The sequence below is a fragment of the Choloepus didactylus genome, chromosome 1 (genome assembly GCF_015220235.1).
Source record: "Choloepus didactylus isolate mChoDid1 chromosome 1, mChoDid1.pri, whole genome shotgun sequence".
In the NCBI taxonomy this organism is placed as follows: domain Eukaryota; kingdom Metazoa; phylum Chordata; class Mammalia; order Pilosa; family Megalonychidae; genus Choloepus; species Choloepus didactylus.
In genome coordinates this window covers 49,239,574-49,256,682 of record NC_051307.1, presented here as the reverse complement: position 1 = coordinate 49,256,682, position 17,109 = coordinate 49,239,574, and the positions used below count along the sequence as shown (strand labels likewise).

At 35.5% G+C, this 17,109-nt stretch overlaps 1 protein-coding gene across 4 annotated transcripts in view; it reads right to left on the bottom strand.

Moving 5' to 3' along the window:
• CADM2 (cell adhesion molecule 2) overlaps window positions 1-17,109 on the bottom strand; it is a 1,163,401-nt gene that overhangs the window by 263,749 nt on the left and 882,543 nt on the right. For all 4 annotated transcript variants that reach the window (XM_037833793.1, XM_037833816.1, XM_037833802.1 and 1 more), the window contains one exon: window positions 9,128-9,277. In XM_037833793.1, coding sequence (XP_037689721.1) covers window positions 9,128-9,277 — 150 coding nt within the window. The remainder of the gene's footprint in view (window positions 1-9,127; window positions 9,278-17,109) is intronic.

The following is a 17,109-nucleotide window of genomic DNA, read 5'->3' as shown; positions in this document are numbered from 1 at the left end:
GGGGATGGAAATACATAGCACAATGGACTCTTCCCAGTCCTTTAATTCCATTTCCACTGTCAGAACTATCAAAAGAATATCACTTTTGATACTCTGGACAGTTTAACATCATAGCAATAATTGCTAACCCAATCTGATTTTGCTTACCAACATAGAAACATACTTGAAAAACATGTGCCCAGAATCATATACAATTAGAAGATTAAAGAATTCTAATCTTCATGAGAACAATCTTTTTTTCAAATAGCTCTATTCAATCTGGAATGGACACCTCAAAAATCAGTGAGCTACGATCACATATTCTGGCACACTGCCTATCACAGAGTAGATGTTCAGCAAATATTTGTTCAATGAATGACTGAAAGAACTGCATGAATCAAGCATTTTAAAGCAGGTTGAAATGTTTTTGGTGTCATAGAAATATTTTCTGTTTTTTAGGCTTTTATTCCAAAAAATGTTAATGAACAATTATGTGCAATAAATAAGAGGCATTGATACAATATTTATGTCATTTTCATAGAGGTAGTATTACTTGATTTACTTTTTTGGAAATGTTCACTTTTATTTCTAAATAAAATGCTTTCAGAGAATATTGTAAAAATAGTAATATAAGTATAACCCAATTTCTGTAAAATATAATGTCAAGCATGGAAATTATGTTGAATTCTTAAGTGTCCAAAAATTAGAATTTGCTGAAAGCATTCAGGAGCATATATGTGGTCTTTTAGGTCAAAGTACCAAATCCTGATGATGTTACAACTTAACATATTACCAATAAAATGCACAGTTTATATGGTTGTCTTTATGTATTTTTTAAATTACTTGGCTCAAACTACATAGGCATAAAGAGATAAAGGTAAAAATTTACAATCTACAACTGAAAATTTTTCTTATGTTTAATGAGATTTTCCAGTATAATGGCTTCATAATTAATAGATTAAATATAAATAAATTTTTTCTTTAAGATATCTATAAGCACATGGCTTAATATATATATATATATACATTGTGAAGATTATAAGATTGAAAAAAAGAGTTTTGACAAATCCTGCATTGTTATAGCTTCCTTCTGTTAAAAGGTAGAGCGTAGAGTGATATAAGATTTTCAATGGAAACTATTTATCTTAAATGAAAATTATTGAATAGGGAGAAATAACTGTTGATGCATGACATATTTTCCTGGTCACTTTTTGTTTATCCTTCCAGATCTATTCTTTTCCCTACTCTTTACCCTGGGAGACTAAACCATCCAGGTTCCCTTGACCTATTTTCCAGTTGAGCTCAGCCTATGGAAGGCATTGAAGGAGATCAAAAGCTGGGAGGAAAGAGAGAACAATATATATTTTTTTCATCTCCCAGTCCCACCCCCAAGCCAGCTAGTCACAGCTCCTAACTAGAAGCCCCCTTCCACAGCTATAGCCTTAGCTCCATCAGTCACCTGAGGGCAGGATGGTTTCCTAATATTCCAGCCCCTGGGTGCTCCATCATCTTGTGTAGTTCCCTTAATTATGCATGTATCTCTGTAAATAGTTTGTTCGTTCTTCATTAAGTTCTAACACTTTGAGTATACAATTTATTTGCTAATGGAAACCTCATTGTTACTCATTTAATAGTACTCATTTTCTAGGAAATTTGCCAATATATATAAAATTATTGTGGTAGAGTGGGGTTGAACTATGAGATAAGTTTTCAGGATATCCATCATTGAGAAGGTGATTTTGGAGTAAATACCTAAAGGAAGTGGTAATTTAAAAAAAAAAAAAAAAAAGAAGAAGAAGAAGAAGAAAGAAACAAAAGTAAATAAAAACAATTAAAATGAAGTCCTTATCAAAATGACATAATGCAAAGTGAATTAGACTTGTCATAAGAAAACTCAGGTCTCATCATGGCTTTGTCACTTTCTACTTCAGTTTCTTCACATATAAAATGAGAATGCTTCCTGCACAGGGTCATAGTGTTTTCAATGGGAAAAGTTCTATATGCTGAAAGTGATTTAAAAATTGCATATTATTATGTAACTGTAAGTTATTATCAATAAACTCATATTACTTATTCATAATAGCTGACATTTTTAAAAGAAAATAATAAAGAAGGCAAATACTGGCCACTTTAATACCTGTTTCACTGAGTTAATCTTTAATATTTTAAAACCCACCAAATTGATTGAAATCAGTTGTGGGATAGACATAGTCAGATGGCATTGGTTTGCGTGGGGACAGGAGAACTTGAAACTCTGTGGTTTTCTGCTGATTGCTTCAATTGGAAACCTGATGCAGTGCCTCACAGGGGGCACCAATTGTGTTTTTCTGTCCAGCAGTAACCACAGTGACGCAATGAATTACTCAAGACAAAAGTCAAGAGAGGCGAGAGTGAGAACAACTAAAGGGAGAGTGTCCTCCTAAGCAGTTCTCATCTCGGTTTTTATTGAGATTTTTGGGGTAGGGAGATGTGCTGGCACTCAAGGCTGTTTAGGGAGGCAGGAGGGGAGGCAGGATGTTTTGACCTTTATGGCACAAGATCCACAAGCAAGTAGACAACAAATAAGCCCGGCTTTGGAAGTGGAATGTGCTATGTGCAAGGACACAGCATAGCAAAGCAAGACATTCTAGTTTACAATATTTTATCTACAGAATTCCCATAAAACTCCTCTTCAGCTTCATCTCATTTTTCTTCTCTTTATCATTCATTGTTCATAGACCACCTTATTCACATTTTTTCTCTCCCATTGTCTACAGTATCAATGTACAATTAGTAGCAGGGTATTTTGTTAATTAATACCAAAGAGTTTTGCTTACGCCTTGATAAAATTTTATTTCCTTCCCTTCACAAGAAGATTTTGAGGCTCTTCAAAAATAATTCAAAAAGCAAAAATACTATGAAGAGGAATATCATGAAAATAATGTATTTTACATTTTTTTATTAAAAATACATCCACAAAAACTTATGTTTGTTGAATGTGTACACAATGAATTCCCAGAGATTTTTATCCAAAGAGTTTTTTGTCAATAGTGGATAGAATTGAAGTGTTATTTCCTGAGCAGTAAGTGATCAGATTGTACTATTACAATTGTTTTTCCCCACACCTGCAGAGAAGCGGATGCAGTGATCTAATTGATTTTTTATTTCTAATGACAAATATGGCTCAGCATTCATTTGGTGTTTCAATGACTTCTAGTCCCTACTCTCTCTCTGCCTGTACCCACTCTATTTCAAATGCTTAACTACTATTTGTAACAGATGTGGCAAGATTTGGGTGAAAAGAAAGGGAGTCACAACAAGGGAATGTTGCCTTAGCTACATTTGTTCTGGATCTCTGTGACCCACAGCTCCTTGGAAATGTTTCTCCGGATTTTTTTTTTGTTGTTGTTTAGTCTTAGCAGCTTCTTCAGTGATATAGAAAAAGATGGCATACATAACCTATGCAGAAATAAAATGGAGTTGTAATTGAATTTCTGCATAGTAGTTTAATGACTCTTAGACATTCATGTACACTAAAAGCAGATAGGGAGTTTTTAAAAATGTGATTCTCTTCCAACCCCCAGACCATCTGGTTTGATGGGATGTTGATGAGCCCCTTTTATTACTCTGCTAGTTGGTGTCAGAGGCAGGATTAGGAGTCAGATAGACTCCCAGTCTCCTATGCCACAATGTCTCCAGCAAAGCTGTGCAATTTACGTAGCAAAAGTTCATTTAATATTTGTTGCATGCTTTTTACGATGGCCTAGGGCTTTTCTGATTGGGAAAGTTCATAGCCTAACAGGGCCACATTTGAACAAAATCTATTATGACATTCAAAGAGTGGATCAGCATCTAAAGCTATGCTTTTCAAAATATTAACGACTACCCAGGTGACTACTCAGCATTTGAAATATGGTTATTTGACTGAGGAGCTGAATTTTTAGTTCTACTAACTTTTAATTAATTTTAATTTAAATATCTACATGTGGCTAGTGGCTACTCTATTCTCAGCCCAGATACAGAACATTTCTATCATAGTGGGATGTTGTATTGGACTAAAATGTATAACTCTGTCATAGTCTGCATGTATCTTCAACAGTTCAATAGGAACTGTTGCTCTTTAACCAAATGGCAGTTGCCAAGATCAATGGCAGAGGCCGCTAGGATCTACTTCAAGTGATGCTGTGCCCAGAAGCCTCTGTTCTTAGGGGGTATTTTAGTTAAAACTAATATTGGTGTCCTACTTGAATTCAAATGCTTTCACTATCATTCATTATCTGAATGACTGTGGAAAAGTCTCTTTACGTGTTTGATCCTTTCCCCATTTGTAAATTTGTACATGGAGAAAACTACTTCTCATGTAAACACGCTAGAAGGTTGCAAAAGCATATATTCACTGCCCTCCTCTTCACTGGAACTGGATAAGAAATATGACAACACCAGTTTCCCCTTAGCCAGATTCAATCCCAGACATCTATGTTCCTTGGGAAGAGATCTCTGAATATTCACATTACCCTCACTCACGGAGACTCTTAAGAAAGGGGACTTAGCTTACTTATCCTTTAGTTGATCATCAACTGCCTTCTCACAGCATGCTTTCCTTCCGCTAATAATTCCAAGTAAGCAAACAGGGCTTTTCCAATTCCAAAGAACCAATAGGCTACCATCCTGAGTTTTTTGTTCACTCTCACAGCTGAGACCCTTGGACAACCTTCAGCTCCAGGTAGGTCAGAATGCCCCTTCTAGCTCACAGTGGCAGCGGTGAAGTCAGCAAGCAAAATTGTTCATTCTTTTCTGTTCTTCTAGATACCTTCCCTGCCTCCCTACCTCCCTCTCTCTCTTTTTCACTTTTTCTCAGCCCAAAAGCCTATGCTAGTAGAGAAATACAAGCTTAGGGATGCAGAACTCACATGAGGACTGATTTGCTTAACCCAGAGATCTTCCATCTCAGCTGCATTTTATAGTAATTTGAGACACGGTTTAAAAAATGCTGATATTCAAACCCCTGAAATACTCTATTTGGAAAGCTCCTCAGGTGATTTTGATGTATAGCCAGCTGGGGCTAAGAACCACTGGAAATACGATCTGAGACAGCAGATTAGCAGTAGATCTGGATAAAGCCTTCAACAGTAGCAGCCATGTGCAGGAGTGGGTCTAACCAGAGATAGACAACCCATTCATTCCCAATATTGCTCTCCTGAGAAATCAGCAATTACGCAATAGGTAGGTTTTCATTCTAGCCCCTCTAACCCATGCTTCACTTCTGCATTTGGGCTCAGCCACAACCTGGCATCGTTGTTTGCTGAAGGTAAGTTCAAGTATCGGGAGGACTAGGCAGGCAAATGCAGACCAAAAAAACAAAAAAAAACGACAATTGTCAAAGAGGGAAGGGGGGGAAATGATCTCATTTTCAAACCCTTGTTTTTGACAGACATCACAGTCCAAGGGTCCCTTCCAGTAAAACATCACACAGGAAGCGAGCCACTGACTTGCTTGGGAATAGACAAGTCAGAATGCCATTCATGAAAGGGTTTCTTTTTTCAATACTGTCTGTTATTTTGCTGTAACTGACAATTAGAACCACAATAGAATTAGAAATAGTTTAATATCAAAATCAGAAAACTGCCATACACACACAAATACACATACACACACACAAACAAAATATTTGGCTTTTAAAAATGTAATTCTTAGCTGTTATAGCAATTGACAAAAGAAAACTAAATAAAACAAGGGCTTACTTCAACAATTCAACAATATAATCAGATGTACATGGTATTTTGCAGCAGTGTAAAGATCCAGGAATATATTGTTATAGATCCAGAATATAACATGAGGGTTTTTCTCCCCATAATTATCCCTCAGAAAAAGAGGTTCTGCCCTATTTCCAAGTCCTCACAAATTTTTTCTTATAAGATGCTCTCTATTTTGTATAGGGAAGATAGATTAGTTTGAAATATCCCAAGTTAATTCTAGTGTGTGATGTTTTGTGGAGGATAACTTAAAGAATCACTGAAAGAAGAGGCAAAGGCATTTAATATAGATTTTGTAATTGTGCCTCACAATAGTAGATGTCACTGTAAACCTGACTTTCAAAGATTTTGCTAAAAAGCAGGACAATAAATTGATACATAGTGGAGACTGTTATTACACATCTGCAGGATAAATGAACAAAAATATTTAAAATGTTATGAAATGCATAGTTGTGGCTTGGGACAAATTTCTTGTTGATAGTATCGTGTGCTTTCCAAATGTTTTTCTAAATGAGATTGCTTTATTAAATTCAGCATAGGAAAAAGCAGTATTTCTAAATTAATATGTTTTTAATATTATTTAAGTATGCATATGTATATAAACAATTTGATAATACAATTTGATTATACATTTGACTGTTTCACAATATCCTGAAAAGTCTGTTTTCCCCCAAAACATTATTTTTTTTTTTTACATTTTATTATTGGCAAATAAGAGAGCTCCTTAAAATTCAGTTCATACCAATCCCCACTCTTGCTTGACCAACTGATATATTTCAACCCAGGTAACATTATAAAACATAGTTCCCAGGTCCACTGCAACCTTTTGTTTCCCATCTGCTTGTTGAGCTTACTCTCCTGACGTGTTTCCCCATGTGACCCTGTGAAGTATGCCACTCCTCTCTGTTCTAGAATCTGTGGAGACTAAAATATTTTTTTCTTCATGCATCTCTGATGTCATGTATCCTTGCCACACCTAACTATCCATATAAAGTTCCTTGCAACACAGTAATCTGGGAGTAATAATAGCAAAAAGAGGTTGTCAGATCTCTGAGAGAATATTGCTTATTTGTTTATTTATTTATTATTAGCAGAACTTAAATTTTTGGAAAGCAACATGGATCACCTGATTACAAAAAAAAAAAAAAATCATGTCCTCCAAACACCATAGGAATGTATGTAAATAGTGGCAAATTTTTTTCTTTCAATTTGCCTTCTTTATCCCAAAGCACTGGCAAATTTAAGATCAAAATATAAAGCTTAGATAATAGTAGCATGATAAAACCTAAGACATGTTTAATGTTAGAAATAAATGTTAATAAGAAAAAGGAAGAAGTCTTCAGGTTTTATATTCTATCTATACAACTTTTATCCACATTGAATACACTTGGAATATAACTCATTTATGAAATTTAAAATACCGAATTCATAAAATAAGCTTTTTACTCTTGAAAAATATCTTTTCTTTAAAAGAACTTAGAAATATCATATAAGATATTTCTCAGTGTATCCCAAATTGCAAAATGACATTTTACAATCTCAAAAGTATGTTTGAAAATTTCTACAACGGGATAAAATAACCCTTATTCAGCAACATAAAGTAATCAATAACATTAATCAAGAGAGGTCATAAAATCCAAATTACACTAATACTTTTATTGTGAATGTTTAGCATATTAATGAAAAAACTCTGTGCCTGAAAGTCCCTGTTAAACATGAATGATTATACATAAAAGACATACAATACAATTAAAACATAAACATGGAGTCACAATATTGGCTTTAATCTGTCCTCCACTATAATTGAGAGACCTTTATAGGCTCCTTCCCATATACTTATATGTAAATGTGACTATTAATAATATCTGTTCTACTTTTCTCCCAAATAGCAAAATGAAACAGTGTAAATAAATGTTCTTTATAAATAATAAAATTCTGCACAAACATTAGGAATTTCTAACCCTCCTTTCCTATTTTTTTCCCTCCCTAGCACTTGTCTTCTAATGCATTTTTTTGCATGATTGTTTATTGTTTGTTTACCCTACTAGACTGTATGCCCTATAAAGGTAGGAACTTTTGTCTATTCTCTATGTCTGGTACAAAAGAGACATCAAACAAATATTTGTAGGATGATGCCAAAGAGGGAAATATATAGCAATTTATAACATTAAATGCTTATATTAGAAAAGAAGAAAGGTCAAAATCAATAATCTAAGCCTCTAACTTAAACTGCTAATATAGGAAGAGAATTATAATGCCAAGAACAAAACAATGAAATTGAAAACAAACAAACAAACAAAAAACAATAGAGAAAAACCAATGAAGCCAAAAGCTGGCCCTTTGAAATGAAAAAGAATGAAAGAAAGAAAAAATGAATGGATTAAATAGCTTATTAATTCTCCATCATATCCTTAAAGTTTAAACAAATAATGATTTAATTTTGAGCCTTGCATACATTAAAGGGGAAAACTATAACAGTGAAATGAATTCATATTTTATGGCATGGAAACATTTATTAGATGAATTTTGACAGCATTTTAATTGTTAAAATGTAATTATTTCAAATTATCTTATTGTCATCTGTACAGATTAATGAAAAACCCAGATATTAAGACCATGTTGAGTAACTGATATATAAACAGATATTTATATCCTGTATAATTTAAATTTATCTAAAGCACCAGCTCTATTATTTCATAATAGTTCGGGGACTCACTCACTTCTCCAATGTTAAAACAGTGGAAGAAGACTTCAAAATTCAGAGTATACTTTTTAGACTTTGCTTAAATTATGTAGTGTGAATTTCCTTACTACTTACTCTAAAAAGTCCAATAAAAATCTATCATACATTTAGAAATCCCAATTAATTCATGAAGTCCAACTCAATTTTAAGGAAATACAGTTTTTTACTTAACCAGTTTATCTTGGTAATTTAGAATTTCTTAACCTTATTATGGAACTCTTCCACAATCCTGGTTTTCAGATACAATTCATAAAAATAAAATCACCAAACTTTCCAAAATCGTACAATGTCTTCCAAGTATGTTGAACTAAGTTTAAGAAAAATAACATACCATGTTGTTAATAGTGAGAAAAAATAATGTGCAATCTCTACAAAAGGTAGCTACGTGAACACAAGAATAAGGTAGTAGCTGGAGAGAAGATGATTTAAGAGAAGGCATACAACTACTTCTGAAACAGAATTAGGGCTGTTTATTTTATTAAAAAGTTGACATAGGTTATCTTTAGTGTTTATGACTTGCAAACTAAAGTATTTAATATTTAACATGTTTAAATACAAGCAGTAGCAGTTTGGTAATCAGAAGGAATAATTTGAATCATCTCAGAAAAATAAATGCATTATAATTAGGATATTTCAGAACATGATTAAAACATTTGTAAGAAAATGTATTCACCTTTCTTGTCATCAAAGTACAGAGTCTGTTGAGCTGGATTTGACCACTGGAGGGAGGTGTTATCATTTTGATCAACCCTGCAGGTCAAAATTGCAGTTCCGCCTTCAACAACCGTTACATTCTGTGTTAGTGGAAACTGCCCCTGGCTGCCTAAAAGGGGATTAAAGAAAAGTTGATTAAATTAAAGTTATAAAATGATTAACTTCCCAAGATCTTCTGAGTCTACGTTGGACTTAACTTCTCCACAAAAATGAAAGTTAAACCAAACAACAACAAAAGTATAAATTACAAAAAGACAGAAAATAATTGAGAATCCTTAATCAGAGGACAACAGCAATGATATACCGTTAGGTTTCTTTTATACTCCCTGACATGTCAGAAAACCTTCTTTTCCTCCTAGGCACACATAAAGATTTATATTCCAATTGTAACATGATATCATTAATTTCCCTTGACTTGCACTAATTATATGGTGTTGGACTTGTCCATTGCTTCAAAGAAAAGTAAAGGCACTGGAATAATTTTAGAGAAATTGAACTCTTTAAGGATATTATAAAGCAGTGGAGGAAACACATGCAATATTACCCCAGTAACTTTTAAAATCCTGCATAAAGTCTGTGAAATATGGGTACTAGAACTTTAGATTCAATTTCTTACAAAGGAAATTTTAAAAATGCTATTTCACCATGATTTCTTGTACATGAAGCTGTTTTTAGAAATACAAAATGTATTTATTGGAAGGAAACAATATGAGTAGTCTTCAAAAAGTGTTTGTTGTGTGGAATATCCATAAATTCTTAAAGTAATTATTCTAACCCAGGAGATACAGGTAATATCCTTCTTTGTTCCTTTCTGTAGTTTCCTGATTTTATCCAATGAATTTATATTTCTTTTGTAATCAGATAAAACTTTATGATCAATTGACACTTGTCAATTTGGATATCATTAGTACCTCATCAAGTTTTAATCATCCTAAGTGTCATGCTAATTTATAAAAGTAATTCAGGCAACAACTTTACTTAATAAGTGCACACTTGTAATAGTTAAAACAAAATTCGTTCACATGGAAACATAATTCATAAACCTCACTTCAGTAAGCTGATTTAGAGATAAGCTTTGCCAAGTCTGTTAACAATTACCAACATGGGTAAAAAATGGCTTTCTAGAGCCAGGTTAAAATACTATTGTGTGAGCAAAATACTATTTAAGTCAAGGATAATTTACATATGCAAGAACATTGTGATGACTTAATCACATCCATGAACTATATTTCCCTTTTCTTCTTTAGTTTTGTAATGATTCTATCATTACTGCAAGCACCACTTGAGATTATGCTAGAGCTATTGGTATAAAGAATCTTATTACCAAGAAGCCTGTTGATTGGCACCATAAGAGACAGAAGTGCCTGAAGGGGAAAATTTCTTTCCAGACTTAAATGACATAAGCACATAGGTTCATGACCACGTTATATAATTAAGCCTATCAAGTATAAAGAATGTGATATCAGCCGCTTTGTCTCTTCAGTGCCAACCACTTAGGGTCATTATGGCAACTCCTTGAGATATTTCCCTGTAATCTTTTGGGTGGAGTTTTAAAATTGAGGTTAGGAGATGTCTGGAATAAATTCTTTGATAGTTGACTTGAAAGTCAACAGGAGCCAGAGTGGGATGTGTTTTGCCTTCAGCTCAGAGGTGACCTCTAGCCAGAAAAACATGGGGAACTATCAATCTTGTGAAGTGAGGTGAGGGGAAAACCATATCAGAGAAAACATGAGCTAACAAAGAAAGGAGGACTAATGATTAAAGGCTTCAAATTAGCAGCTCAGAAATTTGAAACTCAGAATGATATTAAGAATCTTTGTTCAGTTTCCCTGTTTTTGACCTAAAGTAAAAATTGAACAATCTCAGGGATTCTTTAAGTAATAAAATACATATCACTGCTAATAAAATGCACATAGATCATTCCAGATGACATTTTTACTATCAAGTCATACATAAATAATACTGTCTGCTTCTTTAAAGAAGTGGAAAAAGAGCAGTGATGCTTATAACGATTTCATCTATTGCATTTGCAAAATAATTTTCAGAACATCCCCATAAGAAAATATTATCCTTCTCATTTCACAGATGGGTAAACTGACACTGGGAGGCTAAGTGATTTTTCCATGGTGAAACATAGTCAATGAACCATTTAGAGTTTGTTCTAAAAGTTCAACATTTTTATTCTTACTTGTCCACAAAAGCTGCTGGATTATAGTGTCTTTATCACTATTTGTTTAAGTGTAAATTAGATAAAAATGAAAAAAAAATGGATAATAAATTTATCAATGACACTTTAAATTGCATACCTAGCTGAACTGCATCTTCTTAAATTTCAGGTATGAGATTAAAATAAAATAAGAGAGGATGTCAGTCTTAACTGCCATTAAATATATTGTCTTATTCAGAACACGTTTTTAGTAATTATTTCACTCTTTCCTTACTGGATCACAGAAGAAAGAAATTAATACTTAAGGTCTTCAATATGTCAGGAACTTTGTATATACTAGAATCAATACCTTGTCCTTACAGGTAGGAGATTAGGACAGCTTCTCTTTATCTTCTCTCACAATGGACTCTGACTTTAAAGAATCATAACTTCAGTTCTTTGGGACCTGCTGCCTAATCATTTAACTTTTCCCTACAGAAAGAAAACTCACGAGGAGTGTTTACTATTCCTAAATACTCTTAGGATACGTGGTTCTTAAAAGCAATCGAAAAGCCACTGTTGTTGGCTGTCGAACTTTTCAAAGCTTTCAACTGCCTTTTCACTTTTGGTTATAACCTGGAGACAGCATCATATTAGCTGCTACTTTTCTCTTACAACTTCTTATGGTTCAAAGGCCTCCTTCAATTCAATCTCAGAGAGTTCAAAGAAATTACTGTTTTCCCAATTAGCACATATTAGTATGTTAGCAAATTGAGGATTCATTCTCAATGCATTCATTCAACAAGTATTTATGGACACCTCCCACATGCCATACCCTGTATGAATCAATATCTGAGGGATAAGTAGAGAAAGAAGACTGTTTAAGGAATCTGAAGGCTATCAGAAACTTTAGCAGAGAATGTGTTAACAAAGAACAAGAGAGGAAAGGCATTCTAGATACGGTGCAGTACTCATTTTATCATTTTAGGGATTTCTAAATGCATTGATTATATCATTGAGACCTTATTTTTAAATGAGCCTTCCATTGGTAAGCTCACCACTTTCCTAGAGGTTAGAGGAGTCTCTGTTATCAAACAAGTTTATGATGAGATAAGGAAGCACCAGCTTCCAATTTGGAATCTTAGAGGATCGTTATATTCCAGTCAACCTATGACCATTACTTTCCACCTCCACTTTTGTGTTGACTTCCTTTTATTATTTTTATAAATATCATTTGCCCTTACTTGATTCTAGGCTAATTAAGAATCAGGCAATGATGGTATTGTATTTATCTTTGTATCAGCTACATAGCTTAACTTTCTGTATTATAAGTGGAAGCTCTCCATAGTTGCTCATTGTCCAAAGTAAATGCATTTCCCAAAACAGTGGCTGGCATTTATAGGGGTCCTAGTGACAGTAGAATGAACAAAGAAACTCCAGTCTTGTGCTTTGTTCTTAGTCAAAATAGAAGGGCAGAAGCAGAGACACATTCTTCACTAGAGAAAAATACAGACAACAAATGGTAAAAACCTTAAAGATTTATCCACATAATATTTTACAGGATATTTTAATGTCTACTTAAAATACTTAATTGGGAGAAACCAAGATGGCGGCTAGGTGAGACAGGGCTAAGGAACACCTCCGTGGAAAACACTAGATAAGGACCAGAGAGTGACCCAGAATACCGGTTACAGCAATGTGCCAGCTGAATGAGATCTGCTAGTTCCCAGGGGCTGTATACTTGGTAAAACTGAGAGTCTGCATTCTAAAACGAGTGAGTAACCCGGCTGGAAGTCCCGCAGCCGTGTGGCGATCCGAGGAAGCCAGGGTTTGGAGTCCGGGGGGGAAAAAAAAAAGAAAAAAGGGGAAAACCCAGGAGCGGCTGCAGGTGCGAGCGGCTGCAGGTGCGATTGTGGGAAACGCAGTAAAACACAGCAAGAGAGGGCTGGACCGGTCCCTCGGTGACTGGCCTGGAAGATAGCCCGCTGCAGATATTCCTGGGGCTGGGGGAACGGAGCGGAGAGCCAGAAGCCGAAAGAATCCCCGCGGCTAGCAGCTTGCTCCCGGGAGGGCTGGACAAACTCCTGCCTGGGGCCGTGCCCACAGCCCAGAGCCCCGCCAGTTGTCCCGGAGCTGGGAAGGAGGAACTGTACGAGGAGGAGGGTGTGGAGACTCCCCGTTTGGCCATTTTTGCATAAGGCTGAAAGCGAGCCAGCTCGGCCCGGCGGCCCAGGGCTTCCCTTGAGGGACAGCGCACGCTGATGACGTAGCACAGCATTCTCTCAGCAGTGGTCCTGGAGGAGCTCGGCTGGGCGGGGGGACCTGCTCGGAGATTCCAGAGACACTACGCCAAGTTTGTGGGACATCGAGAGAGAGGGGCAGGGGCTGGGGCTGAAATGAAATGAAGGCTTGGTCTCTTGTGGTGGCCTTGAATCTCCGGGAACCGGGGGGATCTGAATATTGATGCTGTCCTTCCTCCCTGACCACCCATACAAGCGCCCCACATTCAGGGCAAACAGCTCCAGCCACACACTTAGGCTGAGTGCTCTGGCTGGACCCCACAAGAGGTGGAGAACTGACTTGAGGTATAGGTGACTCACAGACGCCATCTGCTGGTTAGTTAGAGAAAGTGTATGTCACCAAACAGTGTTTCTGAAAAATTAGATAGGTTTTTTTTTTTTTTTACAAATTAAAAGAACCCTGTTGAGCAGAGCAAATGCCAAGAGGCCAAAAACAACAGAAAATCTCAATGCATATGATAAAACCAGATGATATGGAGAATCCAACTCCAAACACACAAATCAAGTTATCTGAAGAAACAAAGTTCCTTGCAGAATTAATTAAAGAAACACAATCGAGGAATGAAAGCATGGCAAAGGATTTGAAGGACATCAAGAAGACCATGGGCCAGGATATAAGCTACATAAAGAAGACCCTAGAAGAGCATAAAGAAGACACTGCAAGGCTAAATAAAAAAATAGAAGATCTTATGGAAATAAAAGAAACTGTTGGCCAAATTAAAAAGACTCTGGATAATCACAATACAAGACTAGAGGATGCTGAACAACATCTCAGTGTCCTAGAAGTCCACAGAACAGAAAATGAAAGGACAAAAGAAAGAATGGAGAAAAAAATAAAAAAAATTGAAACGAATCTCAGGGAAATGATAGATAAAATAAAACGTCCAAACTTAAGACTCTTTGGTGTCCCAGAAGGGGAAGAGAAGGGTAAAGGTCTAGAAAGAGTATTCAAAGAAATTGTTGGGGAAAACTTCCCCAACCTTCTACACAATATAAACACACAAAGCATAAATGCCCAGTGAACTCCAAATAGAATAAATCCAGATAAACCCACCCCAAGACATATTCTGATCAGACTCTCAAATACTGAAGAAAAGGAGCAAGTTCTGAAAGCAGCAAGAGAAAAGCAATTCACCTCATACAAAGGAAAGAACATAAGACTAAGTTCTGACTACTCAGTGGCCACCATGGAGATGAGAAGGCAGTGGCATGATATATTTAAAATACTGAGAGAGAAAAATTTCCAACCAAGAATACTTTATCCAGCAAAACTCTCCTTCAAATTTAAAGGGAGAGCTTAAATTTTTCACAGACAAACAAATGCTGAGAGACTCTGCCAATAAAAGACCTGCCCTACTTCAGATTCTAAAGGGAACCCTACCAACAGAGAAACAACAGAAAGAAGAAAGAGATATAGAGAATTTTAACAGAAATATATAGTACCTTACATCCCAAAGCACCAGGACACTCATTTTTCTCTAGTGATCACAGATCTTTCTCCAGAAGGGACCATAAGCTGGGACATAAAACAAGCCTCAAGAAATTAAAAAAAAATAATAATAAAAAATAGAATATACTCAGGACACATTCTCCAGCCACAGTGGAATACAAATAGAAATCAATAATTTTTGAACTGTAACTCCACTATTTACTTCCTACATGATATAAATTACACAAACCCTAATGACAAATCAGTGGTTTTGAACTCAATGTAAAATATGTAATTTTAGAAAACTATATAAATGTAGGGGAATGGAGGAGTATAGGAACATAGTTTATGTGTACTATCGAAGTGGAGGTGGTATCAAAGAAAAACAAGATTGATATGGATTTAAGAGGTTAATTTTAACCCCCATAGCAAACACAAAGAAACTTTCAGAGAATGTAACCATAGAGATGAATTGTAGAGTTTGGGTTAAGAGAAATGGAGGAAGGGGCAATGGGGAGTTAAGAAATGAGGGTGGAGTTGCTGTTTGAGGTAAAGGGAAATTTCTAGTAATGGATGGTGGGAAAGAGCATTACAACATTCTAAAGGTGATTAATCCTGCCAATGGAAGGCTAGGGAGGGGATGGAATGGGAAGATTTAAGCTGTATAAATGTTCCCACAACCAAAAAAAAAAAAAAAAAAGAAAAAAAAAAAAGACAGTCTAAATAGATGATTGAATGCCAAGGATGAACTTGGATGGAATTAGAGGATAGAGGACAGGTGGCTCAAAGGGACACAGTTGAGACATAAGGTAAAGGAAATATAGAATGTAATCTTTGTATCATTGTTGAACCTATTGTACTTCTTAGCTGTGCTTAATGGGATTGCATAAAAGAATGTTCTTGTTCATGGGAGGTGTATAAGTGAATTATAGTGCATGTTCAAGGATGTGTGCAGCTAGGTCTCATATGTTCAGAAGACAGAGCAATAGATGATGGATGATAGATAGGGAGGGAGGGAAAGAAATAGCGATGTGACAACATGTTAAGGTTGGTGGATTGAGCTATCGGGGGGGGTCAGGGTATGATGGAATTCTTTGTATGGGGTTAGTATTGTTTTTGCAACTGTTCCTATAACTTTGAATTTATATCAAAATAAAAAATATTACATTGAAAAAAAGGTTAAAAAAATACTTAATTGAACATAAGAAGATATAACAAATGGTGATCTAGAACAACATATCGTATGCCTTTTTCAGCCCTCCAAACTGGACATAAAAAAAGAACTGTGTGCAAATTATGCTCCAGAGGGGAAGAAAAATATAGTATGCAATAACACGTCTTGAATATTAAGTGTAATAAATCCCACCTAGGCCCCTTTAGGGGGATGGGCTTCTAATGATTCTGAAAATATTTTACCTTTCCTTTATGGTCCACTTCGCTTGCATCAGCACCCATTTTAACAGGACCCTTCCTAGGTATCTCATCCCTCAACAGTTACTAAGCCAGAAGTAAGTGTAGGAATAAAATCAGCTAATCATACTGAGCATTCACAAGTGCCCGTCCTGTATCAGTGCTGTAATCTTCATTACAAACATGCCATCATCTCTACATTGAAGATGAGGGAACTGCTGCACAGAGACCTTAAATGACTTGCCCACAGTATCAAAGCTTGAAAGGGCGGGAGTCAGGTTTTGGACTCTTGCACATTGGCTTCAGGCCTCACATGCGTAACCACAGAGTTGCCTTGAAAAATAAAGTGAACTTAATTCTGACAGAATAAGTGTGATAAAAGAAGGATATAGTTTGGAGTAAAAAATTTCAAAGATGCATTTGGACCTTTCACATCTACTTTTTAATACATGAAATAACATTTGAAATCAATAAAAGCAGTTATATGCTAGAGCTGGCTCACACCAGCTCTAGCGAGTCAAATAAGCTCAACTCTCCTTAGCAAAATTTTCAGAAACACATATTGGAAGCTTGAAATCAACTACAATGGGAGTATTTTCACCAGAGACATTGGAAAACAATACAATATAATGTTTTTCCCCATAGAACCCATTATT